This window comes from Arthrobotrys flagrans (genome assembly GCF_004000055.1).
Source record: "Arthrobotrys flagrans strain CBS H-5679 chromosome Unknown unitig_15, whole genome shotgun sequence".
Taxonomy (NCBI): Eukaryota; Fungi; Ascomycota; class Orbiliomycetes; order Orbiliales; family Orbiliaceae; genus Arthrobotrys; species Arthrobotrys flagrans.
In genome coordinates this window covers 4,046,275-4,073,289 of record NW_027137545.1, presented here as the reverse complement: position 1 = coordinate 4,073,289, position 27,015 = coordinate 4,046,275, and the positions used below count along the sequence as shown (strand labels likewise).

The following is a 27,015-nucleotide window of genomic DNA, read 5'->3' as shown; positions in this document are numbered from 1 at the left end:
AGCTCGCGAGCTACCGTTCAAATGGTGTCGTTAACGTTGGACGATTGCCACAAAATTTTAAGCCCTCGGTTTTGGATTCCCAACGTTTAACCTCAACATCAACATTTCTTTCTTTCCCTCTGTCTCCCGTTCCACAACCACCGCTCTTACTTTCCACCCTTGCTATTCACCACGCGGTTTTCGCGCGGTTAAGAATAGTATACCCACGCTTACAATGATTACATCGCGATCCGTCCTCGCCGCCGCTTCAAGGACCCAGTCCTTCGTTTGTCCGCAATGCATCTACGCCGTTACCCGTTTGCACCCTTCAAGCAGCGGCAGCAGCAGCAGGAGAACATACGCCACCACTCCATCCCCCACCCCCATAACCAATAACCCCTCCAAAAAACCCACCGCCTTCACCGATAAGCTTAACTCGGGACCATCATTCTCCGACTTCCTCTCCACCCCCGAACCGCCGCTCTCAGCCTCCGAATCCCTCGAACTAAACCAAAAACCTCTAACACCGGGGCAAATCAACAGAGCCAACCACGTCCGTCTACCAACCTGGCTCAAAACCTCAGTCCCCATCGGTACAAACTACAATAAAATCAAATCCGACTTGAGAGGATTGAACCTGCATACGGTCTGCGAGGAAGCAAAATGTCCAAATATTGGAGATTGTTGGGGTGGGAGTGATAAATCTGCTGCCACGGCTACGATTATGTTGATGGGGGATACTTGTACCAGAGGGTGTAGGTTTTGTAGCGTTAAGACTAATAGACGGCCGCCGCCGTTGGATCCGCACGAACCCGAACATACGGCTGAGGCGTTGAAGAGGTGGGGGTTGGGGTATGTGGTTCTTACTTCTGTTGATCGGGATGATTTGGCGGATGGAGGGGCTGGGCATTTTAGAGAGACTATTGTGAAGATTAAGCAGAAGTATGTCCTCCCTCTCTTCCTTCCCTTCCCTTTCCTTTGATAAATATTAGCTCGGGGACACGCTGACTGGGATATAAAAACCAGAGCACCGCATATCCTAGTCGAAGCCCTCACCGGCGATTTCGCCGGAAACCTAGAAATGGTGTCCCGGGTCGCAACCTCGGGTCTAGACGTCTACGCGCACAACATCGAAACCGTCGAAGCCCTGACCCCTTACGTCCGCGACCGTCGCGCCACCTTCCGCCAATCCCTCTCCGTCCTCTCCCACGCCAAAAAGTCCCAACTAACATTAATCACCAAAACCTCGATAATGTTAGGCCTGGGCGAACAAGATTCCGAAGTTTTGGACGCATTGAAGGAATTGAGAAAGGTCGATGTCGACGTTGTTACCTTCGGACAGTACATGAGACCTACGAAGAGGCATATGAAGGTTGAGGAGTATGTTACCCCGGAGAAGTTTGAGTATTGGAGGGAGAAGGCGGTTGAGATGGGGTTTTTGTATGTGGCCAGTGGGCCGTTAGTTAGGAGTTCTTATAAAGCCGGAGAGGCGTTTATCGAGAATGTGCTGAAGAAGAGGAAGGGTGGTGAGAGCATTGGGGGGAAGTTGAATAGTGTGGAGAAGGTGGAGGAGTTGAGGGGGGGGGAGGTCGTATAGACCATTCTCTCCTTTCGAGAGGGTGAGGACTCGGGGATCGTGATTTAACATTACGGCGGTTGGGATTTGGCGTTTTTCCGTTTCGTTTCTTTTCTATATTTTTAATGGGTTCGGACAAGCACTTAAAGTAGATGGTTTATAATGCGGTTGCATTCAACATGAGCAATTCATACTGGCGTTTTTAATCATCTCGAGTATCTTGATTAAGGGATTGAAAAAGAAGAGAGGAACAATATAAGGAGATAACTCTCTGCCACAAAAGAACCACATCAAAGGAGGGCTGGCTAGGTCGATGGACAATCAATCAATAAATCAATCTTTTTTGTTCGCGGGATGAATCAGATCTTGCTGAAGAAAGAAGAAGAATAAAAGTGAAGAAGTGGGATGCAACGCTAAGTAAAACTGGGACGTAGGGGTGAAGCGCAAAGCTCAACGGGGGCGAGGGGAATCGTGATATCGCAGGTAGACGCCATGTGCCAGCGCAACCACATAAGCAAAAACGGGGGATTCGTAATACAAAAACAATAGCGGCTGGTAACGCGATGTAAAAAGAAGAAGAGCATCGACGGATAAAAAAACAACTGTTTAGCAAATCTTCATAGTCGTTACGGAGTAAGAAACCCCGGTATGCAAAATATTATAGTTTTGTAGAGAATACCGTATTCCGGAAGTATCAAATGGTCGTTCGGGGCGGGTTTTGTAAATGGGAATCGGCTGGTAGAGGATCTTGCGCTTTCGTTTTTCTTTCTCTCTATTTATTTATTTCTTTCTTATACTCTCATGCGGTAGTATATCGAGGCCACTCCAGGCCTACCACACCACCTCCGCCAGATCTTCCTCTACCAGCTTCCCCTCATTTCAAATGTACGTCGAACGGTCCCAGTTAGGGTCTGTACGAAAGCACCGCAGTCAACATCCACCGCCACGACCGAGAAGGACGGGAATAAGAAAAGGAGAACAAACCCTGGACGAAACTCGCCAAAACCTTACTCCCCGTCTGCAAAAGCGGATGCCCCACCACAATTTGTAAAAACCTCTGCAAACCTTCCCGTCGATGTTCAATCACATCGTCCGAAAATCTATTCGTAAATACTTTCCCCGGCAACGGGGGAATGGTGACTCTTGTTGATTCTCGCTCGAGGATATCGCGGAAATGTTCAAAGTCGGAGTACCGTCTGCGGACGGTTGATTGTTTTAGTTTGAAGGCGGGGATGTTGGTCTTTTTTGTTGTACAGGTATTTCGTCAGCGGGGGCTTTATTCTGGGAGAGTTCGAACGAAGGAGGGAAGGGGAAGGTACCCGGCAGACGACTTCGTAGTCTGTGTACATTTTCCGGCCGAAGCCGTGGGTTTGGGGGTTTTTAACCTTTGAACGATTTCACATATTAGCGATGCCGTCGAGCATGCGACATTTGAATCAAGCCTCGTAGCTTCGGGAAGGAAAACACACACCTCTATCTCCAGGAAATTCTCAGGAGGGCCGTATATTTCGTCGAACGTCTGTTCGCGGGGTGTAGACAGCGGAGCCTGCATGCTTTTGGCCGGAGGTTGAAGGGGAAGGAATTGAGCGGGAGATCAGCGGCGGGATTTTGATGGCGGTGAATGGCGGGTTAGTCGTATTTGGGGGGGGGGAAGGATGGGTATAAGTCTTGCGACCGCTGTTATCGGCGAAAAGGGATTAATTAATCTGGTATACCAAGATAGTTGATGGTGATGGTGATGATGATGGAGGAGAGGGCGGAGGTGTGTGCAGGAAGGTTTCAGGGAGGTTTAGCTTTGTTCTTGTGCGCCTTTGGCCCTGTTGCTTCTTAGCTTCTTAGGTTTTTCTTTGTCACAAATAAAAAGATACAAGATGGAAAATTTTTACAAAATTACGAGACGAAACGTATCGGCCTTTTGGTTAGCTAATGAACTGCATACTCAAGGAATTCCTTTTTCTTCGGTACTTTTGTCCCGGGTGGAGGACTACTGCCCATAGCTTCAAGCTAGTGCTTGAACGGTATTATCCACACGGATCACTAGATCGTTATATAGGGATATATATATGTAATTTGATGGAGTAAAAGATCAATGGCCCCCGGAACCCCTGGCAAAAATGCGAACACCGGCATCACTCTCATAATATAGCATCTCCTTCTCCTCCACCATCCCCCCGGTTTCTCCCAAATTGCCCGCACCTCTAGTAACCTTCAACACTCCACTGATATCCTTTGCCACCCCTGTATCTAGCAACCTAAGTGATAAAATAGCATCTGCTGTATGTCCTAGCGATATTACCAAATTTGCATGCGATAGCTCCAGTGGCGTGGATGATGGTGATGTTTGGATTAGTGCCGAGTCTGAGGGGAGCAGGATTGTGGCTGTCGATGAGATCTATACACCAATGTATTAAAACCCACCTCCGGTAATATAGAGATATTGCGATTGCGAAAGTTCGGTACATACCTCCTGTAAATCGTACACCAAGTCTTCAACCGCTCTCACATCAACCCCCGCGGCAGCAATCAGTACCTCTAACCCTTCAATCACCAACTTTGGCTTCCCCGCACCAGAACCAAGCCCCTGCAGTGTCGTTTTTATAACGTCCAACTGTTTTAAAGTGGCGAGAGACGGAGAAGGTCCCAGCGATATATATTTTATGTGATCCGTAGGAATCGCCGCGGTTTGTGGTGGTGGTACCTGTCGAGGTGCTACAGGCCCTCCTCGGGACGGTATCACCCCCACCCGGGGTGGAGCTGTAGCCGTAGGTATTGATTGTGTCGGTGTAGGTGCGGATGGAAGAAATAGCCTTGAAAAGCCATCGATGAATGTTAATGTCCCTTTCTTGAGATGGGATGGAAGGTCGAGGCCCTGTATATATGTCAATATATATAACTTATCATAACAAACTATCAATTGGATATTATAAGAAGATATACATACATGTCTCTTCCCACCCTCTCTAAAGTACGCAAACTCATTGGTAAAAGAGACAAAGACAACGTTTTCTCCGTTTGTAAGGCTGTTATGGAGGAGAGTGTATGTGAGCCATGAAGGGGAAGTGCCTAAGACGGAGGTTATGAGGAGGAGCTGGGATTCTTGGGGCAAGAAGTGGAAGGATTGGCCGAGGATTTCGGTGGGGGTGGGGAGTTTTGACATTTTTGAAGCTTGGAGCTTTGTTAGCAGATAGAATGCAATGCAAAGCCAAAGCGGGAGGCTCTGCTTAGCCACAGAACTGTGGCGGTTGATGTGGCGGTGATTAGTCAGCGATCACCGCAGAATACCTCACTTTCAACACGGTTTCAACACAATCAGATGATGGTGGATATGTCGTTGATGGAGAATGGGATGTTCGATGGTATTGATGGCCTATGGAGTTGCGGAGTGATAGGAAAGTGTGCGTAAAAAGTCACACGTCGAGTTTACACGATGCTGCGCCTGTTATAGAAGGCATTCGTGAAGATATTGGACGTAATTGAGAATCGTCTTTTTCATGAAAGCCGTCTGAAATGCCCCAAAGCGGGTCATTTATAAGGCCTTTTTAGAGCGATATAAGGTACTTGCGTACGTACTAGATTAATTCCGAGTTATACAACTCGTTTAACTAAAGCTCAGAGCTGCAGATACACCGGTCATATCAATATATGGTATTCCTCCGAATAGCCATCCGATAATGCTGATATCAATGTCTATAGCCATCGATAGCTAATATGATCTGCTGATATCAAAATATTCCGAGCCGTCCGAGTAATGATTCTTCCGAAGTATGTGTCTTGATGAAATGGGGTGTTTTGCAAATATCCTGCACTCCCAATCCTATCTACCCCTGAAAACGAAGTTTCTCAAAGTAGAGTATATGATAAAATATCGCTACCCCCCCCCACACTTTATTTGATCACAACGTGATACCATTTACGACCCCCCTCCACCCACCGACTAATGATTCCATAAACAAACTTCCCAATCGATCCATGAAGCCACAAAAAAAGGAATCCCACTCCATCGTCAGGAAGATAAGTAGTATATGAGCTCGAGTGATATACATGCATGTCCTGAAGAACACCTGAAAAACGCGAAAACAATGCAATCCCATCAAACCAAACAACCAGAAACCCTAACAATTGCAATATCCAGCGTTGAATGCTCAAAAGATGTTTAGAGGAATCGAAAGATGCGAACGAGGGCGATCGAGTCTATCGAATGACCACCATTCCAACGGTTACAATGGCCGTCAGTCTGGTTGTATGGAAAAGAGCGATAATTGCAATTCGGTGTAAAGATATCCCTGGCCGGTAGGAACGTTAGCCAGGGACACTTCTTGTGTTGGGACATGGGGCGGCAATGCAAGGTTCGCAACACCTCTAATCCGGAGCAAGCTAGAAGAGATATCAGAAAATCGACAAGGGGAGTTAGATATCGATATATCTAAATAATAGTATGTATGCGCTTCAGCTGACCAGCAAGATAGTATCTTACCATTATGCTTAAGCTTCGCCCAGCTCGTAAACTGGCCTTCGAACAGGCAGATATCTTCTGTAAACCCGCCTGCCGACTGTGTCCAACGCAGTCAGAAGGAGTTGCAGGAAATTGATCATGAGAGAGATTAGCGCAATGACCGCTTCTCCACTCAACATCTTAATTAGCGTCGTAGTTTAATATATAGAATCGAATATGTGGTACTTCTAGTCTAGATGAAGGTTTGATACTATATTCTTGGGGTCGCTGCTATTCGGGAGGGAGGAGTAATTTATAGAAATCAATGGCCTTTACTAGTTGAAAATGCGCCCTGCTGTTCCTTACATAGAACAATGATCGAAACGATTCCTCGTTGAAGGCCATCCATCAAGTCTTTACGTGTGCGTCTGCATCTGTATAATAAGTCCTGCAAGAACACCAATGACATGCATGCCTCTTGACAGAGTAACTGATTCAACTGGCTGCGAAGGGGGGATGCAGCTTAGTCGGGGAGTTGCACCGTGTAGTCGGGGAGTTGCACCGTGCATATTATAACGGAATCCCTCAACGATCATGCATGCACCGTTTGATGGAATCTCTTTTCCTGCGCTCCGGATTGGCTGTCCGTCCAAGTCTCAAAACTTTAGCTTCTAGCTAGGTGTTGCGGACAACATCATGATGGTCGCCCTTATTCTTAATTCCCCTTTGGTTGGCTTTTCAAATCCTTTCCATTATAAATATCGTTTTAAATCTTGTCAAGATCTCCCCACACAGTACCGCACGTGTGGCTGACTCAGCCACAGTTTACTTTGGTGTGGCTTGCATATATACATGACGCAGCTCTCCTTCTATGGCAGCGCATACTCGAGACTGATCTATTCAACTTTCATACCGTCATAAAATCAAGGTCTTGCAATTTCTTCCACTTGTAATATCTAATCCCATCGACTGTTCTTTACAACCACCAAAATGTCTAGCGGTGAGTTCTCCTGCATCTTTTATACATATGCATTTAGAGATCAGACTGACATTCTTTAGATTCCGTCGACTACTGTACGTCTCCCCTTCCAGCCTACCGAAGACGATTTAGAAGTTACTAACGGTAGATGTACAGACGAAGTACTGGGCATCTCGCCCAATGCGACTCGAGACGAAATCCGCAAGGCCTATAAAGTGAAAGCTCTCCAGACCCATCCTGGTAATATAACTTCATCTCCCATCCATGAACCTCTATATCAAGCAGCTTATGTATCAAGTATGCGAGTAACGCAAGTAAAACTAACGAGAACCGTAGATAGAGTGCCCGTAAACCACCCGGACCGTCCATCGAGGACCCGTCAATTCCAGCTGGTCAACGATGCATACTACACACTCTCAGACCCGACCAGACGTCGAGACTACGATGCTACAAGAGTTCATCGGCAGAGTACAAGACCAAGTTACGAACGTGAATGGCAGGACGAGCAGTTTGGCGAGTTCTTCGAGTGCGTGTTTACATCCCCATACTTTCTACCCACCAGTACAGCATCCAATACCATCTTTCTGCGTAGAATTACTAATTTATAATCTGACAAAAAACAGAGAAATGATGGACCAAGAAGGTCTTCGCAATGAAGTTAGAGAAGGCACCGGCAAGTTCTGGTCGTTAATCGGAGCCATCGCCGGGGCAATTCTGGGGTACATCCTATATGATTTCTCGGGACTTTTGGCGGGGTTATTGTTAGGGAACAGACTTGGTGCCGTTCGAGACAAAAAGGGGAAGAGCGTTTATGAAGTATTCCAGGAGATGCCTCAGAACGAGAAGATGCGGATTCTGTCACAGCTGGCTGCCCGAGTACTGGCCGGCATGACTTCTTCTTCTTAACCTACCCTGTGCAGCTGTGTCCTGTATACATTTGATATGGGGCATGATGTAAGACCGTTGTGTTTGTTGGTTGTTTTTAGCCGAAGCAAATTCCCGACTGGACTTTCAGCGGTGCATCGCATCTCCTTCTAAATTACTCACCCCATCGTACCACTGCTCCTTATCCCTCGACCGCGATACTTTGCTATACCTCCCTCGCCCTTCCCCCTCACACTTCCCAGGGCCACATCCAATACTAGCGTGCATATTATTCTTCTGTTCCGTGTGCGGGTTAGCGTCTATCCATCTCTGCCAATACCGGCTTAACTCCTTTATTGTCACGGCCGGTTCACATTCGTTCGTGACTTAACGGAAAATAGGGAATAAAAAATAAAATATGTCGGGTGCCAGGACTTCGTTTGTATGTTCTTCTACCTCTCTTCCCCCGGTCTTCTCTCACATCACGATATCACCTGTTACATTACGTCCCTAAGTAACTTTCGCGCCTTTTTTTTTTTTTTTTTTTGCCCCCCCGAGATAACGGTTTTCTTTTTATTTTCTTGGAAGATAAATTTAAATATAAACGGCCGTGGTATTCTTCTGTAGCCATGGCTGTCCCGCTCGTACATACCACCATCCGTCTCCTTGCCTTCTCCCTAACTATCCAAGCTAAACACGTAAGAAAAAACATCATGTACTAATCTTAGGAGGAAATAGTATCGCCCGACCGGCCAATCTCGCCGCGCCGTCCGTAATCAGCAACAATTCGACCACGATGTTTTCGAAGGTCTACCCATCCGTCGTTGGAACAAACAATGGATGTGGTACGCAAAAAAGAACGTGCCCCCACCACCCCCGCCCGAACTTCCCCTACCGAAGGAAACCCACCTCCTAACCCCCATGTCCCAAACCCTTCTAAAAGCCGCTCGAAACGGGACGCTCGGAAAACCACAGGATGAAGAAGCAGGAGGGGAAGGGAATCCGACTGATAAGAAACCGGCGGCAAGTACTAGGTTATTCATGACGAATAAATGGACGGTTATCCCACGTGAGGATGAACCCGCCGAACCTGAATATTTGGGACGACCGCCGGATACATTTAGTAGGCATAGTAGGTTGGTGAGGAAGACGGTTAACGGGAAGGTTATTATTGTTGAGGAGGAGCTGGAGGAGATGTATCCTGAAGTTCCGGTGCCAGGGATTGCTGTCGATGGGGTTGTTGCTTCGCCTGCACAGCCGATCAAGAGACGGCCGCCGCCGCCGAAGAGGAAGCCGGGCAGGGGGAGGAAGCCGGGGTTTAAGAAGATGGTTACTTTCTCCGAAGATGGGAGGGCTTTGCCGACGGGTGAGGGACATGCCACGCCGAGTGGTACGGCTGGGAACGGTGGTGATGGAGGGGATGTTGAAGGGGACGGAGAAGGAGATGGAGAAGGGGAAGGGGAAGATGATGTTGAGATGGGAGATGCGGAAGATGGAACTCCTGATGATCAAGATAATGATGGAGAAGATGGAGAAGGGGAGAACGATGTTGAGGCTACTCCTCTTGGGGTAACAGCTACTCCGGAAGTTGCTGCTGCTACTGCTCAGGTTAAGAAGGAGGGAACGGTGGAACCTATGGATGTATCATCGCCGACTCCGGCGGTCACTGCTACCATCCCACCGATCGCTGAGGTCGTCGAGAAGATCGAGTCACCTACTCCCGTCGCGCCTGCCGCAGCGATTAAGGAACCTGCTCCGGAAGAGGCAGCTCCCGCGCCAGTTGTAGAAGCACCTCCTGAACCCGTCACAGAACCTACTCCCGCCGTTGAAGCTCCTGCACCAACCGTGAGGAGTCCGACACCTCGACCTTCGACTCCTACCGTTGAAGAGGGAAAGCCAGCGAGCCCATCCGTCAATCCTCTAAAGCGCAAGTCTCCACCTGATGAAGGGGAGGATGAACTGATCGATAAAGATCTGGAGAAGCACGAAGTCTCAGTCGCTGCCGCTGTCGCAGAGCGAGAGAGCCACGATGAGATATTGTCACCAGCCCCTCCCCCACCACCATCTACATCAGATTAGATGAGTCGTTTTGTGAGTTGGTAAAGTTATTATTTGTCCCTGAACTTCTCTCTTTTTTGGTCCTGGGCAGCATAATTCCTGTTATAATTATATACTTGGCGACGGCGATGGTTGTATAACGGTATTGTTATTTTATAGCGACGGGTGCGAATCCTGATGTGCGCTCTTTCTTTTCTTTTCTTTTGACATTTCCGGTATACTTTACTCTTTTCTCCGCGTGCTTTGTTAGGTTGAATAGATGGACTGGGAGGTTATGATTTCCCATGATAGTAGGAAAATAGATGTTTCTATCTATATGTTTTTGATGCACATGTAATGATATATTTTGAATTTCAACAATATTCCCCAAATACTCCAATCCAACGGATCTTCCCGCTCTTCCCAAGAAGCCAATCCCAATGAAGCCACTATCTTTTGACGCTAGTAGCTCGAAATATCATACAGAGAACAAAGAACGAAACCCAGCGCGTACAAATACACAACTTCCAACAGTACGGCTTTTACTGGCAGCTTCCACACTCCGGTGCTCTAACCGAATCAACAGTTCCCAATCGTCTACCGGGGCCACGAGGATCGGGTCTTCCGGCGCTACCGCCGAAGCCGGTGGTGCCGCTGCTTCTTGAACCGCTGCCTTGGAGGGCGGGGTTGTTTTGGGTTGCGAAGGACGAGGATTCGGCGGAGGCGTAGGAGTCGAACTATGTTTTGTTAGTATATGCATATTTCCATACTCTTATAGAGGCTATAATAGGACGTACGGAGAGAAGAGTGACGAAGTAGAGGCCGATAAACTGGATAGCGGACTCGGAGAAGCGGGTGATTCTGGCGGTGAGCGGTGGGCTGTTGTATAATATTAGTAGGACATAGAGGGCTTGAAGTTGCGAGCGCAAGACAACTGACCTCTGCATGGCCTGGCCGTTGGAGAGGTATTGCTTCGGCGGGTTGGACATCTTTTCTAATATCTCCTTTGGAGCCTTTGAAGTTGGAGTTTTATATTGGTGGTGGTGATGATGGTTGATGGTGATGAGATGGAGATGGGAACATTAACGGTGGCCTGTTGTAACAACTTCACGCGCCACCAACTTACAGCTTGAACGTCAACATCAACCTCGCCAGGCAAGTACTCACATAACCAACCAACCAACCACATAAATCGCGCCTCACACTAACTGAGCACCTACTAGGTACCTACTCCGTAGACGTCGCCAGCTTTAAGGCCTAGAGGGGAGCTCGGGAGATGCGAGATACCGTTCGATAGGTGGAGGATAGCGAACAATGCAGAACCATGGGGCGGCCACCCGCCCTCCTCGAGACCCCACCACCGGCCGCTATCTAACACCCGGCAAGCTGGCCCTCCTCGCCCTCATCTCCCTTTACACCGAAAACCGTATTCCATCTCCCTCCATCATCCCCGTCCTCACCTTCGTCCTCCAGCACCTCATAGCCAACCGCGGCCAGTTATCCACCCAGAACTCCCCCCCTCCGGCCGCCATAAGTCTCGAAGCCCTCCAAAAGCTCACAATCCAGGAGCCTTCCGCGATCACCGGCCGTACAATCTACGACCTCCTCCTCAGAAAACTGTGGGAACTGAACTCCTACGACGCCCTTCACGACTTCGTCGTCAACTTGGAATACTACCTCGCAGACCCCAAACAAGCCGAAAAGACGTACATTCGCAGCGATGGCGACCGTAGCTTCTTCACCCGGAACAGCGTCATTGGTGCCTTCATCCGTCGTGCAACGCTCGAGTTCTCACGTATGCCATTCGCCGAAGCAATACAACTATGGCAGGGCTTCATAGCCTACCGCGAACCCACTTTATCCCAATGGAAGAAACGAAACGTAAGCCTAGCCCACTCGACAGGTATGATAAATGCGGTGGACACCTACAATGATAAATTCCTTTCCGGCCTACCAATCGACCACCCACTTGTCCGCCACCTATACGGAGTCGTAGGCGACATGAAGGTTCAAGGCGAAAAGGCACACGGCATGGTTTCCGTCGACGACGTCGAAAAGCTCCTGGAATTCCAAGTGGACTGCATGCAACGCCTGGGCACTCGGGTCCCCGAGGCGATGCAAAACAAATTAAAGGCGATCCTGGACAGTAGAGCGTCCAAACCAAACCTTCAGTACTACGTTGAATTCCTAAACGCCTGGCGATCAGGCGATTACCAAGGTTCCTTCGAATGCTTACATCAATACTTCGATTACACGATGCACACCCGCGAACGTACTTTTTACCAATACGCACTCTTGAATCTAGCTATATTACAGGCGGATTTCGGGTGTAATAGAGAATCGATATTGGCCATGCAGGAAACCGTAAATACCGCACGCGAGAATAAAGACGTCGCGTGTTTGAATTTTGCGCTGTCATGGCTGTACCATTTCCATAAAGCACATCCTCAGGATTGTCCGGAAATCATCGCTGCGAGAATGGAACGGGAGTCTCTTAGCTTTTTGAAAGTTAAAGCGAAGGAAAGTGGTATGCACCATTTACAATCTATGGCGCATCTATCGGAAGCCAAACAGGCACTTGCAGGTGCCGAATCATTGGGTTTTGCATTCGAAAGTATTCTGAGGAGCTCGCATTTAAACGTATCAAAGGGTATCCAAAATGCTTTTGGGTCACAAATGGTATTACAGTCTTCGGTGTGGACTCGATTGGGTGTTAATTACGCTGCCGTGCTGGGTTGCGAATTATTTGTGGCGAAATACCGGAAGAACTCGCCGGTGGAGGATTTGGTGAGAGCACAGTGCCGGACTGCCTTTCTGATCGCGCAGAAGGGGAGGTTTGAAGAGGCGTTGGAGAGGTTGGAGAACATTGACGTGGAGAGTTTGAGGACGTTGAAGTATTATCAGTACTGGGCGACGTACGGGGGGCTGATCCGACTGAGGAGGGAGCTGTTCCGGTATTTTCACTTCCTGGATCCTTCTTAATTTTCAACGAGGATATAAAATACTAATATGGTTTATATAGCGGCGACCTTGCAGCAGCGGAATACAACCTTCAACAACTTCTCGCGGCCACAAGTACCGAGCCCGATTGTATTGTCGAAATCCACCTCTGCAAAGTCCAACTACACATGGCCCGTCACAACTTCTCGGAAGCATTAGATCTCCTAAACACCTACGCCGAAGACATGGAACGGGACAAAGGGGACATAGGATCTAGACTACGGGTTATGCTCTACAAAGCCCAGGTACTAGCTAAATGTGGAAGAGCAGTTAAAGCGTTAAGTTTAACACTCCGAGCTGCGGCTATAGCCTGGAGAGCCAAATTATTAGTTGTGCTATACTTCGCCAATGCCGTACTAGCGAATATATTGATACAAATGCATGAGTACGCCGTTGCTTATGCGTTGCTAGACTCAATAATGCCGCAAATATTGGAATGTGAAGATGCACAGCTAAATGGAATCTGTTTAAGCATTTTGGCAGATGCGCAGGTGGGGATGGCGGGGAAGGAAGTGAATGATAAGAAGAAAAGGGCGGAATTTTTGGGAAGAGGGTTGGAGATGTTGGATAAATGTTTCGTGGAGTATGGGAAGTTGGGGGATAAGGGGATGCAGGCGGAGGTTATGAACAAGAAGGCGAGGGTGCATAATATATTGGAGAATAAGGAGTTGAGGAATGAAGCGGCGGCGACTTGTATTCAGTTGAAGAAGGGGGGGTGACCACCTCACTCTACCCTATCGATCGAGACTACCAGCTACTTTCCTGGTTGCGAAGGAAGGGTTTGGTAACTTGATGGTGGATGAAGCATTTACAGGCGTTCTTTTCTTTATTTTCTTTCAAAGATTCTGTGCATTAGAGCGGGCGTTTTATATCCACTTCTTTGATCATTATATTCCAGTCCTTCCCATAACAATACCAACATGACTGCGTTGACGTTGGAATCCATCCCAATATCAAATCCCAAACCTCAAACTAAGCCTCACCACAAAACTCCACCCTCACCAAACCTCCTACATTCAAGGAGGTATCAGGGGGACATTAAAAGATGAACGCCCTCTCCGGCTGCGTAGCTTCCCTAACCCTCTCCACCGAAACCCTCCAATCCACAATCGACACTCTCTCTGCCGCCGTCGAAGACTACCCTCGCGTCTGCAAGGTTCTATCTTCGAATCGCGTACGTCCGCTCCCTGCCACAGTACTTAACTTGAGTGGTTTACTTATATATATATATATAAATTCTAGCACTTCGAATTAATCTCCGCCAAAGAACTAACGACCGCCCAAACCCTCCTCTCCTCCACAATCCAACCCGAAACCGACCGTTTACTCCGAGAAACCGAAAAAGCAGTACATAAACTCGAGCTCAAGGAGAGGAAATTAATCGCCGATGCGGAGTTGTTAGAAACGAGGATTGCGAATAGTTTGAAGAATAAGTCTTCCACACCTATTGGGATTGCGCCGGCGAAGGTTGAAGAAGAGGATGGGGGAGAGAATGATAGAAGGGAAGAGGCAAAGAATGAAGAGATACTGAGGAAGTTGAAGGCGCAGAGGCAGAGATTGGCGTATGCGGTCGAGAGGCTGGAGTTGGAGAAACGGCAGAAGGAGATGTTGGTTAGGAAGAACTTGAGTTATAATGTTTGAGATTGGGATATCAACCACGACAATCGTATTCCGTGGGAGCGGGCCGAGGGAGATAGGGTACGATTGGAAATACTCGAACGAGGGGGCTGGTTGGCTCCGGAGTTTTTGTTGATCTATGTTATTTTTGTTTTGTGCGAGCATATGATACCCTTTTCTTTGGCATTTTGATATCCGATATCTGAGATGGATATAAAGCAGCTTCGGCCTTTAGCTGTTATCTATGTGGTGGAAGGTTCACGAGACAACCTGTTACGGCCAATCTATAGTTACATACTAAGGTCTACGGTCGACGGGGACATTATACGGCATCTACGTTCGAGTCAAAACCGTTGGCTTTTTGGTTCATTTGGAAGGAAGAAAAACACCAGCATATCCATGAATTGATAAAAACCCCATAAAGGACTAGAATGTACATGACAATAGTGGTAATGGGTAGTAGTGTTGCTCTAGGATAAGTGCAAATCCCAAAAGCTCATTATCTAGAGGGAGGTCGTAAGAAGAGGAGGAGGCTTTTTCCCCAGTGTCGTAAATGCTAACCGACCAGAGCTGTAGGAGGAGGAGGAGGAATAATGATCATGACGACAAGAAATCGGTATCATGCATTATATAAAAGATAAAAAGGGAAGTTGGTGACACAGAGAGTAATAATAAGAATAATGGACACGGAGGGTGAAAAAAAAAAAAGTGCGAAAAAGGGCCAGAAAATCAATCAAATTTACTCCGCCTTAGCAGCCTCTGGAGCACCGGTCTTGGTTGGCCCGCGGGCGTTATGTGGAGTACCGGTCTGGAAACCATTCTTGAACCGTCTGCTGACGGTCTTGAGGTATCTCATTCTGCCGGTACCAGTGGTCTTTCTTCGCTTGGCCTTCTCAGACCAGTTGTCTATAACATTCCGAGATGAGTTAGTATGACGATGGCTCCCTTCTGGTGGATTGAAGGGCTCGAGGAATGTCACGTCGTACACTTTCTTGTCTTAGCAGCTGGGTAACCGCATCTATAGATTGTTAGAATCAAGAACTCATTTGAAGATTCGGAGAATGGTAGGATTGAACATACGATGCACAGGTGTGCTTCTGGATGTGAAGCGACCTTCGTCCGCAGCGACGGCACAGAGTGTGCGATTTGTTCTACAATCCGACCCATAATCCATCAGCATTCATCTCCCACCATCAAAAGTCGTAGTCTTCCTCCCTCTGCTCCCTGCCCTGTATCTTTCTCCCCAATTCTTCAATTTACATCTCGCCATATCCTTCAACCTAACCTCCTCTTGAACCATCTATCCAACATCGAGATCCATTGATTCCTTGGGGGGAAAAGGCAGAGTGCAAGAGAGAGAGAGAGAGGGCATCGACAGGTGATATCCAGGTGTACTAACGTGGCGCTTGCCGAAGGAGCTGGTTCCCTTGGTCATTTTGTCGGATTATGAGACGGGAATTTCTGGAAATAATAAAAACCTGTCAGAGCCGAGATACCTATTTGAAATTGAAATGGGTCTTCGGAAAATGGTACATACGGAGGTGTCGAAGGGGGTTTGTCGATGGGGTGGGTGTGTCGTCGATCGGAGAGGTTCTTTCGAGATCAAATTTGGGTGTTGAGAACTTTCCCACACTTTTGCTGGGCGTTTGTCCCGTTTGGTGGCAGATGCTTGTTGTGCCCTAATGCTCACGTGACTGATAAGATAAGGGTATCGTGTTGCTCGCCGCTTTTCCTTCTTTGGGAGACTTTTGAGATTCTCAGATCCGAGGATTCGTCGATATCAGAATTTTCATGGCTATGGGATTTTTGATAATTTACGGGTTTTCTTTTTACGAGGAAGAGATAGTGGTTGTTTGTTTGTTCATGTAATTTTCAACCTGTGGTATTAATAGCAGGCTGTTTTTTCGGTGTCATTGACCTTCATATGGGACATTAGAACCGTATAAAATGCGGGAACCACCCGTTAACAAAAACCCAGGTACCCCAGCATAACAAAGAGTAGCTTCTAAAAGGAAAGATAAGGGTGTGAAAAGTGTGTGTGAATTATGATATACATAAAAGAAAAAAGGAGTATAATGCTTCAAGGAGGGACGAAAGGATGACAAGATGAGGTAGTTTATTCCTCATCCTCTTCGTCACCACCCTCACCACCCTCACCACCCTTGCTTCTCTTTCTCTTGGTACGACCGGCACGGCCACCACCGAAGGGCGAGGTCAAGGCGAAGTCAATGTGCTTCTGGGAATCAAGACGAACAACGAAGGATGGGACGTTGACGATTTGCTTGCCGACACTGCGTAGACATCAAACTGTTAGAAGGTGTATTCAAGGAGACAAGGTTCGTAAGTTCAGAGCATAGAGCAGATTCACATACCGGATGTGACGTTGACGGATGAGGACACGAGCATGATGTATCGACTTGGCCAAACCAAGCTTGTAAACCTGGGTTTGTAATCTTCGCTCCCTGTTCACATACAATATCCAATTAGTATTCCATATCCGGCAAGAATATCACTAAGAAAAGAAAAAAGAACTTACAAGAAATCTTCGATCTTCAAGGCCAAGACGTAATCGAGCTTCATACGGGAGTCATCGAGAATACCGGCACGGACCAAACGTCTGATCAAAGCGTTACCTTCGAACAGACGCTTTGGGTCCTTCTCGTCGAGGGTAAGAAGCTGACGGGCAGCACGGCGAATCTTGGACAAGGTCTATTATTTCGGAAGAAAGCGAGCGTTAACCATCAAGTCATCATGATGCCGTGAAGACATAAGAGTGGACTGTATGGGCTGAGAATGGATTCTCAGGGCGGGTCACTCAACGTACGAGCTGGACACGCCACACTTCACGCTTGTTTCTGAGACCGTATTCACCAACCTATTGTTCCTAATTGTTAGTATATGCCATCCTTTTTATGATGTATGTGATCGGAAGGATTCTTAGAAATCCCGTTTCCTGCAACGTACGATCTTCAATTCGGAGTCCAAACGAGCGGACTCGAAGGGACGACGGGGGACCTTATAGGTCTTGGAGTAGGTTCGTCTATAATAATATCCGACGTTAACATTCCGGCTGTCCAATCTCTGGCGAATACGAAAAAGTCGGTGGATGGCGAAACTTACGGAGCGCGAGGCATGCTGGATGGTTAGTAAGAGCCTGGGTAGTTGAAGCTCGAAGGGACGGTCGATAGGGTCGTGAATAGAGATGGGGTTGGAGATTGAAGATTTGGAGATGGTAGTTTTCGCCTAACAAAAAAACTTGTGTTTCCTCGCAGCTTGGAGAAAAAAGACAGTCACTTGCTGCCCTGATTGGACTGCGGACTAGGCCCAAAGAGGGATGATTGCCAAGACCGCACCACAATTTGTCGGCAACACCAAAATCAATTCTCTTGCTATTACAGCCGAATTCAAACATCTCCAATCCATCCATCGACAACCATCGACACTCCCGCTACCCCCCGTTCTATCGAATCTCTCCCGTTCCCTCACGATACTCTAATCCGACACAATGGGTAAATCAGGTACGGGCAACTTTTCGCCGGGTTTACTTCGGTTTTTCCGACTTGAAGAAGACGATGAAGAAGGAGGATTGATTGTGGGACCTGAAGCTAAATGATGGATTGATGATAGGTGGTCTCCGCGCTGGTACTCGCTATGCCTTCTCCCGGGGCTTCAAGAAGACGGGAATTATCTCCCTGTCGACATACCTCCAGCAGTACAAGGTACATTCACATTCGAACGAATCTCTGGTCGATATATATACGCAGGAATGATGGAAGTCTGACGGTCTTTGGAATTGCTATTAGGTTGGAGATATCGTCGATATCAGGGCCAACGGTGCTCAGCAGAAGGGGTTAGTCACATCTTGCGCCGGCATTCTTTCTCTTTCTCTCAAGAGAGAGAGTTTGCTGTCGAATATGGAAAAGGTGATGGAAGAGATGCTAACCATGCGATATAGTATGCCATACAAGGTCTACCACGGAAAGACTGGTATCGTCTACAACGTCACCAAGTCCTCCGTCGGCGTCATCGTCCACAAGAAGGTCGGCAACCGCTACATCGAGAAGCGAGTCAACATCCGTATCGAGCACATCCACCACTCCAAGTGCCGTGAAGAGTTCGTCCGACGTGTCAAGGAGAACGCTGCCAAGAGAAAAGCTGCCAAGGCAAACGGCGAGCACGTCCACTTGAAGAGGCTGATCCCTCTCCCAAGGGAAGCCCACACAGTGAAGGCGGCCGATAACCTACCCCAGACCATTGTTCCTATCCCATACGAGACAACAATCTAATTTCATTTTATTTCATTTTCTCAAAAGTTTTGGGAAAAGGGACCTGTTGTTTCTTCGGCTCTTTATTATATACTACCTTTTTTTTAACTTGTCGAGCTTCTTTTTCTTTTCCTTTTTTTCACGTGGTCATAACGGCGTTTCTTCTCTACGACTTGATACTCATCCTCACCCCCTCGCCATACCTTGAACCGCATCAGACACCTCCTAGAACCTCCATCTCACCCTCATACTCTACCGTGCCTGTGTATATTCCTCCTGTCAATTATCTAAGATACCGATAATGGATAGTCATGATACGACTCTCATGAAATATGCTGTGCCCGTATAACTTCTATTGTAAATTTCTAAATCCCGTAGATTCTTCAGAATAATCCTTAGAATACTATACTAAATCTGGCAAAATCATTCCACCCGCCAGAGAACTCCGGATGTTAGTAGCCAAGAATTCCATCCAAACGAGCAGGCATCGTAGTAAACCAGCGAATGGGAATGCCTGGGTTCATTTCGGGCTAACTGCATGTGGGGATCTTTGGCCCCAAAAATTTCGGCCGCCCGAATACAAAATTTTGCGAGACAGCTTCAACAGCGACGCAACCTCCCTCCCAAACAGACAAAAAAAAAAACGACCCTCAAAAAAGAACCTCATCTTCCATTCCTCAACCTCCGAAAGATGATAATAGCAGTCTCAATCGCTAATCTATAATCCATACTCCTCCGTATACTTCTTTCCACCTTCTCAATATCAACTCTTCGATCGTTCCTTGTATCTCGATTGCAGCATAAAAATTCAGCAAGTAAGAGCCATGGGTCTTGGATTGGCAAGCTCGGATACCTCAGCGGCGATTCACGCACCACCACCACCACATAGCCACCACCATAGAGAATCCCACGAACCTAGAAACCTTTCTATCGATAGGGAGATCGGTGCTGCTCTTCCTCGTCCTAATGTCGAACCTACAAATACAACCAATCCATTGGTTGGCAAGTCTTTTGCTCACTTTATTGCTGGAGGGTAGGTTTTTTTTTTTTCTTTGGGCGACACACCCCACTACGCCACCTTCTCGCAACCCCGCTGCGGGGAGTATACAATAGGTTTCGGCGATACCAGAGGATATGGACGGAGGACTAATTATTTTGCGAAATTTAGGGTTGGAGGAATGAGTGCTGCGATTGTTACTTCGCCGTTGGATGTACTGAAGACAAGATTACAAGGCGACTTCTATAGAAGTAAAATTGCAGCCAGAAATGCCGCCTTGACCGGACAAGAAAGTGCTTTCGGTATGGGATTACGGCATTTCAAAGAGACATTTCAGTTATTAAAGTACGTTGGGCCGGATCGAGGTACCCTAAGGGAATACAAGACGCTAATATATAAGTCTGCAGTGAGGTTTATAAACTCGAAGGCTGGAGAGCTCTTTTCAAAGGATTGGGACCAAACTTGATCGGTGTCGTTCCAGCACGGTATGTCTAAAATTTCTACCATTCTCCCAGTTCGAATCTTCATCTAACAATCCTCCCAGATCGATAAACTTCTGGACATACGGCAACGGCAAGCGCATCCTCGCCGACAACTTCAATAACGGCCAAGAATCCACTGGCGTCCATCTTACCGCCGCCGTTATCGCCGGTCTCGCAACCGGCACCGCTACGAATCCTATCTGGCTCGTCAAAACCCGTTTGCAATTAGACAAGGACACTGCCCTCGCGAAAACCGGCACAACATCCACCAGACAATACAAAAACTCTTGGGACTGCATCCGACAAACCGTCAGACATGAGGGTATTCGCGGATTATATAAAGGTTTAAGCGCAAGCTACCTCGGTGTCACGGAGTCGACGTTACAATGGGTTCTCTACGAAAGAATGAAGCTTGCTCTCGCACATCGCGAGGAGCGAAGGATAGCTGCTGGACGAGAAGAGAATTTGACGGATATTACACTTGATTATGTTGGGAAGGGAGGCGCGGCCGGTATGGCGAAGTTGATCGCTACGGCGGTGACGTATCCGCACGAAGTCGTGAGGACAAGGTTACGTCAAGCGCCTATGAGCGATGGCAAACCGAAGTACACAGGATTGGTGCAGTGCTTCAAGTTGGTGTTGAAGGAGGAAGGAATGGCATCGATGTATGGTGGTTTGACAAGCCATATTTTGAAGGTGGTGCCTAGTTCGATGATCATGTTCGGAATGTGAGTATATCGTCTTGAAACATCCCTATTAGCATGATAACTAACGAAAGGCGATACCTAGGTATGAAATCATACTCCGAATGTTGGGCACAGATTCCAATCTCGCAAAAGCTTAAAGCCGTCAATGGTATTTTGACTTGCGGCAGAATCTACGAACGACTCATGTTTTCAACGTCTCTAAATGAGACCAAAAAACACCTACATTAACCGGCGTTAGGATACTCTTATCTTTTGAACGTTTTCCTCACGAGGGTTCTAATACTTCTCTCCTCACTCCTGGATTCACTCCTTTTGTTCGAAATATACTCTACATCTGTACGATAGTGATACAGGGAAACAACAAACCAAAAAGTCTTGATTTTTATTTACAGAGGGTGCCCAGGTGTCAAAATCAAATCCGGGCTGGGGATGTACATACATAGCTGAAGGGTAACTGGATGCGAGGAGCCATGATGATAGACTTTAGCGGAGCTTGCCTTTTTTTTTCTTGGGGAGCTTGCTTCTTTATTCGGAGAGGGGCCTGTGCCTTTTTTCGAATAACTTTTTGTATATAATCGACTTCTTGATATAAAGTATAGATGAAATTTTCATCATATGCCTCTTTAATATCATATCTCCAAAGGGACGATCTAACACGCCTGCAGGATGAGAATAGTTACTGTTTACTATAACACTAGTTACGCCGCCACTTTAGTCTGCCTAGATACGAGACCAAGTTACCTTGCATATTCCTTTGCCTGACGTCGTCTTATACGCCTACAACCTCCGCACGTACAAGGCATAAACATGGTAACCTCGCCTTCCTCCTCCATTCCTTCAAATCCTCCAAAAAGAACCGAGTAACACCGAAATTTGCCATCCATTCCCCTTTTTTCGTCTTCCATCTTCTCTTAGGCACCTCGTTCCTACCGCCCGCCACCTTCTTCATAGCGTCCTGGAGTTTATGGATCACATTTCCTCTCCATCCTCTATACATCCACCCTTTCCCAAACATATCCCCCTCATACTTCTCGTCCACGGAACTCCCCGCTGATTCCTCGAGGGATCATAATTCAACGCCGAAGGTATATTCAACCCCAACTTCCACTGATCCTCCAGATTTCCGAGAACGGTATCGAGTACCAACACCAACCGTAGATAAGGCAGTGGATTCTTCGAGGTGAAAGGTTGGGATCGTGGGAGATCTTAATGGTTAAGAAGGGGTTTATGAGTTTGCGGGAAAGATTGTGCCTCGAATGTACTCTAGAGTGGAAAGGCAGGCGATGATGAAGACTTCGTATGGCAAATACCGACCTGGGAAGGTTTTGTGGGAGATTGAAATGCCATGGTTCCTAGGCGACATCTAACATCGTGGGGTGAGATGGTGGCGGTTGGCAGACCATTTTTATTGTCGCCGTTGTTAGGTAAAGTATTAATGCTTTGTGCGGGCTGGTCTCGTACCCGGCGGGATTCTTTGAGAACCGAGATCGAATCGATTGATAATATTCAAATCCGGTATTGAAAACGTCTAGAGAGGCTTCTATCTAACATATTCTAGCGAGGCTCGAGGATATGCCTTGATGGTACCATAGTGGACAGAATACAAACGGGCTCAGGAATTAACGCATAAAGGATGAGCACGACAGATATGAATTATCCACTCATAAAACGGAGCACAGAACTTCGGGGCCATCGCCATGCCACAAGAGAATGGGGCCTATCGACATGTGGGCCCTGCCCCCTAGCATCTAAACCTCGAGGCTGCAGCCACAGTTAACCAACGTCTCCCATACGAATCCCGAGCTAGCACCACCTGTGATTAAATATTTTAATCTCTATTAAACCCACACTTCCTTGAGACTCCCCAATAAACAAGGGGCAGCCTAGGAGGCACCAATCATCTCTTAATATCGTTTTTCCACACTTCCAGAACACACACATTCATCCACGCTTTGAGCGCAGGATTTTTGCGACTTAGAAATCCGAACGGGCATTCGCTTTGGGGACCGGGCTCTAGTCGGGTACTTTTTTTCCCTTACTGTTCAATTCGGGGACGGGACTCTGATTTTTTCGGGGCGGAGTTTGTAGAGACGATGATTATTGCGGAAAAATGGGAGGTTGGAGCGAGGTACAGTCCGGGATCCATGGTGCGTAGCAGACCATTTTCGAAGAGAATATACCGTACGATGTGCGGGGGTTTTAAGAGCTTTGCGGGAGGGTTTTTCGAATTGTAAAACGCTTTATAAAGTGTTTAAAGCGGTTCCTCGGTTCCGTAAATTTATAAAACCTTCGGGTTCGAAATCGAGAGAGAGAGCAATGAGGTTGAAAAGGTCTCGTACCGACCTAGGGTAGGCGATAAGAGTTGCAGAGTGCGATTGCGGGGGGCTTCTACGACCTAATTTCTATCCAAGTACCTATTCATTTTATCTACCCTTCGCATACACATTGAAAAAGATGTAGCTCACTTGTATATATATTTAAAGAGTTTTTAAAATCTATGCACACAACCACGTTCTAATGAGATAAATTAAGGTCATAGATCTCTTTATTATTGTTTTCTATGCACGAAGCCCAAATCCAATATAATGTGGTAGAGTAATTCATGTGCTTAAAAAGTTGTCACGGTTGGTCAGGTTCAAGCTAAAACAACCGGCCTAAAATGCCAACGGGAACTGAGTATTAGGGTTGAGAGGTTACTTGGTTAAATCTACTAATTAGAATGTTTGGTTCTGTTCAACCCAAGATTACATAGGCTTGTCACGCAAATAGGTTGTAGTTCAAGCCGTGTCCTTAATCGGCTGAAAGTTCAAATTCGAACACCGAGTCCACCACCACTTTCAACCTCGTCCTCAATATTACTTAAAACTCCTATCGATATAGTCGAGCTTAAGCGTCTTCAAAAGCGGCGTGAACAGCAGATAAGTCCTACAAATCGGATATATGAAAAAATTATAAAGGGATATCGCATAGCATGCACGATATTGCTCTTTACTCGCTCGAGACCCCACAACTTCGAGCCGAAAATCAATATCGCAAGCGAAAACAGGGGCGCCGGCGGGTATTCATTAAAAATGGAAGTACCATAACAATTGGAACGGCGCAGAATTATATCAAGACTTCTCAGCGGAGCCAGGAGACTTGTCAGAAGACTGCAATGGGGGAAATTTTATCGGAGGCAGGGACTGTACCCAAAATATGAATATATGCATAACCTAAATGTAGTGTCTGTGGTTCCCTTGAGTATAATGCTAGAAAATACTTTTATAAATAGATATTTTAATTATATATTTTATAAATTAACTAGGCTATTATTTGTCTTGTAAGCCTATAGTAAAGTCGAAGGGGTTGTGTGGTGTAGTAAAGCGGAAGGCGAATTATTACATATGCAATCACGTGAAATCACGTGCTGTTTGGTTTGTGTGAGTAGCTTTAACAAGCTTGGTTCGCATAAATACCAACATACGGCTTAGCCTCAACAAAACATCTCTCTTTCACGGACGCGTCCGCGGATCTAGTAAAAACTATCTTTCACCGCCTCACATGTGCACAGCCGATTTAAACACGACATTGCTAATACCGATACCCAATGTCCGTTTTAACGCTCCTATGTCAGGTCGATGCAGGCAATCTTTCGGGAACCATATTTCCGTTAGAAACCCCGCCCACTGCTTTCATTAGTGAGCTCAAAGATGTCATCAAGGCTCAGCAACCTCATGGCCTACGCTACATTGATGCAAACGAGCTCACGGTTTGGAAGCTGTCGACACCGCTACGATTCACCGAGTGCGACTTCGACGAAGATGAAGAAAACAAGGCATTTAACGAGTTACTGGCAGCGTTCTACCGCGATCCAGAATCTGTCTCTAGGAAATTGCATCCGGTTTGCAAGATTGGCAGCTACTTTAAAGAGCCCGCCGAAGAATCTCTGCATTTAATCATTCAGGTCCCTTTATTGTTAAATAGATAATATGATGTCCTAGCCCCTCTCCAAAATCTCTCGCTTTTATCAAATCAGTGGATAGAATATACTATCCCTACACTACACTCTTTAGAGCCGGCGTAAGCATACATAACCAACTAACATTAAAGCTAACGGGCTAATTAAAAAGGAATATGATTTAAAATGGCTCCAAACTCTTAATATAAAATAATTAAATTGGTCAAAGCCTTAATATAAGTCTGTTTTCTAAAATATATGCTTGTAGGGTTACATCTTACATCGGGCCCTAAAGGGTTTCCTCAAAGTTAGTAAGCCTTACATGTCTATCTCTCAGTTAATATTAGGAAAATATGTAGTCCATATATTTAATATGGCTGTAAGGCGAGAGTAAAAATCAGATACTGGCTTTGTATTCTTGAGTTGGCTGATAAGGTTCGACCGTAATTTAGTCGGGGCTTCACCGATGGTCTTAAATACCTACATGACGGAGACTATATATACAAGTTGATAGGTGGTGAGAGCTAGGGTCTGCACAAATTTGCCTTTTTAAAACTTCCACAGGCTCATGAAATAACTCAAGTATATATTAATGATAACAACGAGATCTCAAGCGAAAAACACACGATATGCCTCGAGGATGGATTCATCTGGATACCTGCTATGTTGCATTTTGGGTGTTGGGCTTGTCTCGTACCCAGACCTGGTCGTGTTGGGGCGCGAATTGGAACTGTTCGGGATCAAGGTAATTGATCCCAAAGACGTCTAGCCTACATTATTTATAAGACCATCTAAGTGTTTTTTTATTCTCTGCGGTGGAACGGTTCGAAATAATAGTAACAGCAACAGACCCAGGACTTTAATTACTCAGTGCCTATTTAAAACGATTAAATACAAAAAAAGATACTCATCCCTCGCTGCCAAAAACTTCATGCTTTTCCCACGCGTAGATACATAACATTATAGTACACCGCTGGAACAAACACAGATTCATTCTCCCTTACTGAGGAGAATGGGTGACAACTTCAACATTGTTCCCCACAGGATCATGCACAAACCCTCCATAATAAGTGGGTCCATAATGAGGCCTCAACCCTGGTGGTCCATTACAAGATCCCCCACTGCTAATGCCCTCCGCATGGAACGCCTGAACTTGTTCCCTCTTCTCAGCCGTAAACGCGAAATGAGTTCCATCGCCAACACTGGCGGTATCTGGAACCTTCGTGAGCCAGAGGTCTGGATGTTTGTCACCCAAGCCGAGGACATCGCCGTCGACGAAGGATGCGAGGACTTTGTAGTTTAGGGGAGCGAGAGCTTTTTCATAGAAGGCGGTTGTGGCGGCCCACTTCGAGGCGGGAATGCGGATTCCAAAATGATCGATGGGCATTCTGATAAGAGGATATGTGAAGTAGTGAGTTGAAAACGGGAGGAGTGGAATTTTGAAGGTTTGAAAAAGGGGGGTTTTTGCTTATAAGCAGGCTTTTATGGAGATATAGATATTATCGTAAAGGCAATGAGTTTGATGTTGCTTGAGGAATGTGTATGCTGATGAATGTTAGAACAGAATCGCAAAAGACGGCGCGATAGAGCTTAATTTATAGACTTTCCACGTCCGAGCAAAGGGGTTCGCGAGATCACATGTATTCGCGGAATTTGGAGCTATCAAAAGGCTCCGTCTTAATTCCGTAACTTACCGTTCCCGCTCCGTTCCAGGCATCTTTCAAACTTCATGGAAAATTTAACCCAAAGGATCTCGATTCGCATAGCAACTGCCGCTGCTGCACTCGAATGTGGAGGTTTGTTGTTGGCAATGTTGCATATCAAGTGCCTTAGTCAGCTTGGCGTGCTACCTGATGACTCATCAGGCTGTGGTTATGCAACAATCATTGGTCCAGGGAAGATGGGAAATGAAAGATGCTTGATGCACGGTTGCTGGCGCGGGTCAAAAAGCTTCCTGTTCGACATGTTTCGCGGAGGAACTATGGTTGGGCTTGTAGACTCGGATTATGTAAGTTCCGTACACCGATTTTACGGCTTAATCGACTAGCATTCCGGAGTAAAAGTTTCGTGCGAATTGAAGTTCTCATGGATACGGGGTTAATTCTGGGATGAGTATGCTTGATTCAGCAAGGCTGAAGGTGTA

The 27,015-nt window shown here is 46.7% G+C and overlaps 14 protein-coding genes across 14 annotated transcripts; 8 read left to right on the top strand and 6 right to left on the bottom strand.

Moving 5' to 3' along the window:
• Nucleotides 1-214: 214 nt before the first annotated feature.
• DFL_001100 (uncharacterized protein) lies at nt 215-1,576 on the top strand (the record flags this gene model as incomplete). Its single annotated transcript, XM_067629671.1, has 2 exons — nt 215-921; nt 1,006-1,576. The coding sequence occupies 2 exons, from the start codon at nt 215-217 to the stop codon at nt 1,574-1,576; spliced, it is 1,278 nt and encodes a 425-aa protein (XP_067495668.1).
• Nucleotides 1,577-2,434: 858 nt separating this feature from the next.
• DFL_001099 (uncharacterized protein) lies at nt 2,435-3,107 on the bottom strand (the record flags this gene model as incomplete). The annotated part of the gene is made up of 4 exons (XM_067629668.1): nt 2,435-2,466; nt 2,540-2,795; nt 2,875-2,940; nt 3,027-3,107. The coding sequence occupies 4 exons, from the start codon at nt 3,105-3,107 to the stop codon at nt 2,435-2,437; spliced, it is 435 nt and encodes a 144-aa protein (XP_067495667.1).
• A 534-nt stretch (nt 3,108-3,641) lies between these two features.
• On the bottom strand, nt 3,642-4,712 carry DFL_001098 (uncharacterized protein; the record flags this gene model as incomplete). The annotated part of the gene is made up of 3 exons (XM_067629667.1): nt 3,642-3,947; nt 4,020-4,424; nt 4,497-4,712. The coding sequence occupies 3 exons, from the start codon at nt 4,710-4,712 to the stop codon at nt 3,642-3,644; spliced, it is 927 nt and encodes a 308-aa protein (XP_067495666.1).
• Nucleotides 4,713-6,977: 2,265 nt separating this feature from the next.
• On the top strand, nt 6,978-7,872 carry DFL_001097 (uncharacterized protein; the record flags this gene model as incomplete). Its single annotated transcript, XM_067629666.1, has 5 exons — nt 6,978-6,987; nt 7,047-7,061; nt 7,123-7,206; nt 7,303-7,492; nt 7,590-7,872. 5 exons carry the CDS (start codon nt 6,978-6,980, stop codon nt 7,870-7,872), a joined length of 582 nt encoding a protein of 193 aa, XP_067495665.1.
• Nucleotides 7,873-8,248: 376 nt separating this feature from the next.
• Nucleotides 8,249-9,909, top strand: DFL_001096 (uncharacterized protein; the record flags this gene model as incomplete). The annotated part of the gene is made up of 2 exons (XM_067629665.1): nt 8,249-8,272; nt 8,569-9,909. The coding sequence occupies 2 exons, from the start codon at nt 8,249-8,251 to the stop codon at nt 9,907-9,909; spliced, it is 1,365 nt and encodes a 454-aa protein (XP_067495664.1).
• Nucleotides 9,910-10,409: 500 nt separating this feature from the next.
• On the bottom strand, nt 10,410-10,856 carry DFL_001095 (uncharacterized protein; the record flags this gene model as incomplete). Its single annotated transcript, XM_067629664.1, has 3 exons — nt 10,410-10,604; nt 10,665-10,746; nt 10,807-10,856. 3 exons carry the CDS (start codon nt 10,854-10,856, stop codon nt 10,410-10,412), a joined length of 327 nt encoding a protein of 108 aa, XP_067495663.1.
• A 325-nt stretch (nt 10,857-11,181) lies between these two features.
• DFL_001094 (uncharacterized protein) lies at nt 11,182-13,586 on the top strand (the record flags this gene model as incomplete). The annotated part of the gene is made up of 2 exons (XM_067629663.1): nt 11,182-12,821; nt 12,890-13,586. The coding sequence occupies 2 exons, from the start codon at nt 11,182-11,184 to the stop codon at nt 13,584-13,586; spliced, it is 2,337 nt and encodes a 778-aa protein (XP_067495662.1).
• Nucleotides 13,587-13,912: 326 nt separating this feature from the next.
• DFL_001093 (uncharacterized protein) lies at nt 13,913-14,508 on the top strand (the record flags this gene model as incomplete). Its single annotated transcript, XM_067629662.1, has 2 exons — nt 13,913-14,041; nt 14,110-14,508. The coding sequence occupies 2 exons, from the start codon at nt 13,913-13,915 to the stop codon at nt 14,506-14,508; spliced, it is 528 nt and encodes a 175-aa protein (XP_067495661.1).
• A 715-nt stretch (nt 14,509-15,223) lies between these two features.
• On the bottom strand, nt 15,224-15,919 carry DFL_001092 (60S ribosomal protein eL37; the record flags this gene model as incomplete). Its single annotated transcript, XM_067629661.1, has 4 exons — nt 15,224-15,390; nt 15,471-15,502; nt 15,565-15,635; nt 15,884-15,919. The coding sequence occupies 4 exons, from the start codon at nt 15,917-15,919 to the stop codon at nt 15,224-15,226; spliced, it is 306 nt and encodes a 101-aa protein (XP_067495660.1).
• A 681-nt stretch (nt 15,920-16,600) lies between these two features.
• On the bottom strand, nt 16,601-17,618 carry DFL_001091 (40S ribosomal protein uS4; the record flags this gene model as incomplete). Its single annotated transcript, XM_067629660.1, has 6 exons — nt 16,601-16,775; nt 16,857-16,946; nt 17,021-17,193; nt 17,309-17,359; nt 17,449-17,524; nt 17,605-17,618. The coding sequence occupies 6 exons, from the start codon at nt 17,616-17,618 to the stop codon at nt 16,601-16,603; spliced, it is 579 nt and encodes a 192-aa protein (XP_067495659.1).
• Nucleotides 17,619-17,989: 371 nt separating this feature from the next.
• Nucleotides 17,990-18,770, top strand: DFL_001090 (60S ribosomal protein eL21; the record flags this gene model as incomplete). The annotated part of the gene is made up of 4 exons (XM_067629659.1): nt 17,990-18,002; nt 18,112-18,203; nt 18,288-18,334; nt 18,440-18,770. 4 exons carry the CDS (start codon nt 17,990-17,992, stop codon nt 18,768-18,770), a joined length of 483 nt encoding a protein of 160 aa, XP_067495658.1.
• Nucleotides 18,771-19,573: 803 nt separating this feature from the next.
• DFL_001089 (uncharacterized protein) lies at nt 19,574-21,072 on the top strand (the record flags this gene model as incomplete). The annotated part of the gene is made up of 5 exons (XM_067629657.1): nt 19,574-19,782; nt 19,918-20,091; nt 20,154-20,231; nt 20,291-20,956; nt 21,018-21,072. The coding sequence occupies 5 exons, from the start codon at nt 19,574-19,576 to the stop codon at nt 21,070-21,072; spliced, it is 1,182 nt and encodes a 393-aa protein (XP_067495657.1).
• Nucleotides 21,073-24,521: 3,449 nt separating this feature from the next.
• DFL_001088 (uncharacterized protein) lies at nt 24,522-24,902 on the top strand (the record flags this gene model as incomplete). Its single annotated transcript, XM_067629656.1, has 1 exon — nt 24,522-24,902. The coding sequence occupies one exon, from the start codon at nt 24,522-24,524 to the stop codon at nt 24,900-24,902; it is 381 nt and encodes a 126-aa protein (XP_067495656.1).
• Nucleotides 24,903-25,872: 970 nt separating this feature from the next.
• Nucleotides 25,873-26,259, bottom strand: DFL_001087 (uncharacterized protein; the record flags this gene model as incomplete). Its single annotated transcript, XM_067629655.1, has 1 exon — nt 25,873-26,259. The coding sequence occupies one exon, from the start codon at nt 26,257-26,259 to the stop codon at nt 25,873-25,875; it is 387 nt and encodes a 128-aa protein (XP_067495655.1).
• Between the last annotated feature and the right edge of the window lie 756 nt (nt 26,260-27,015).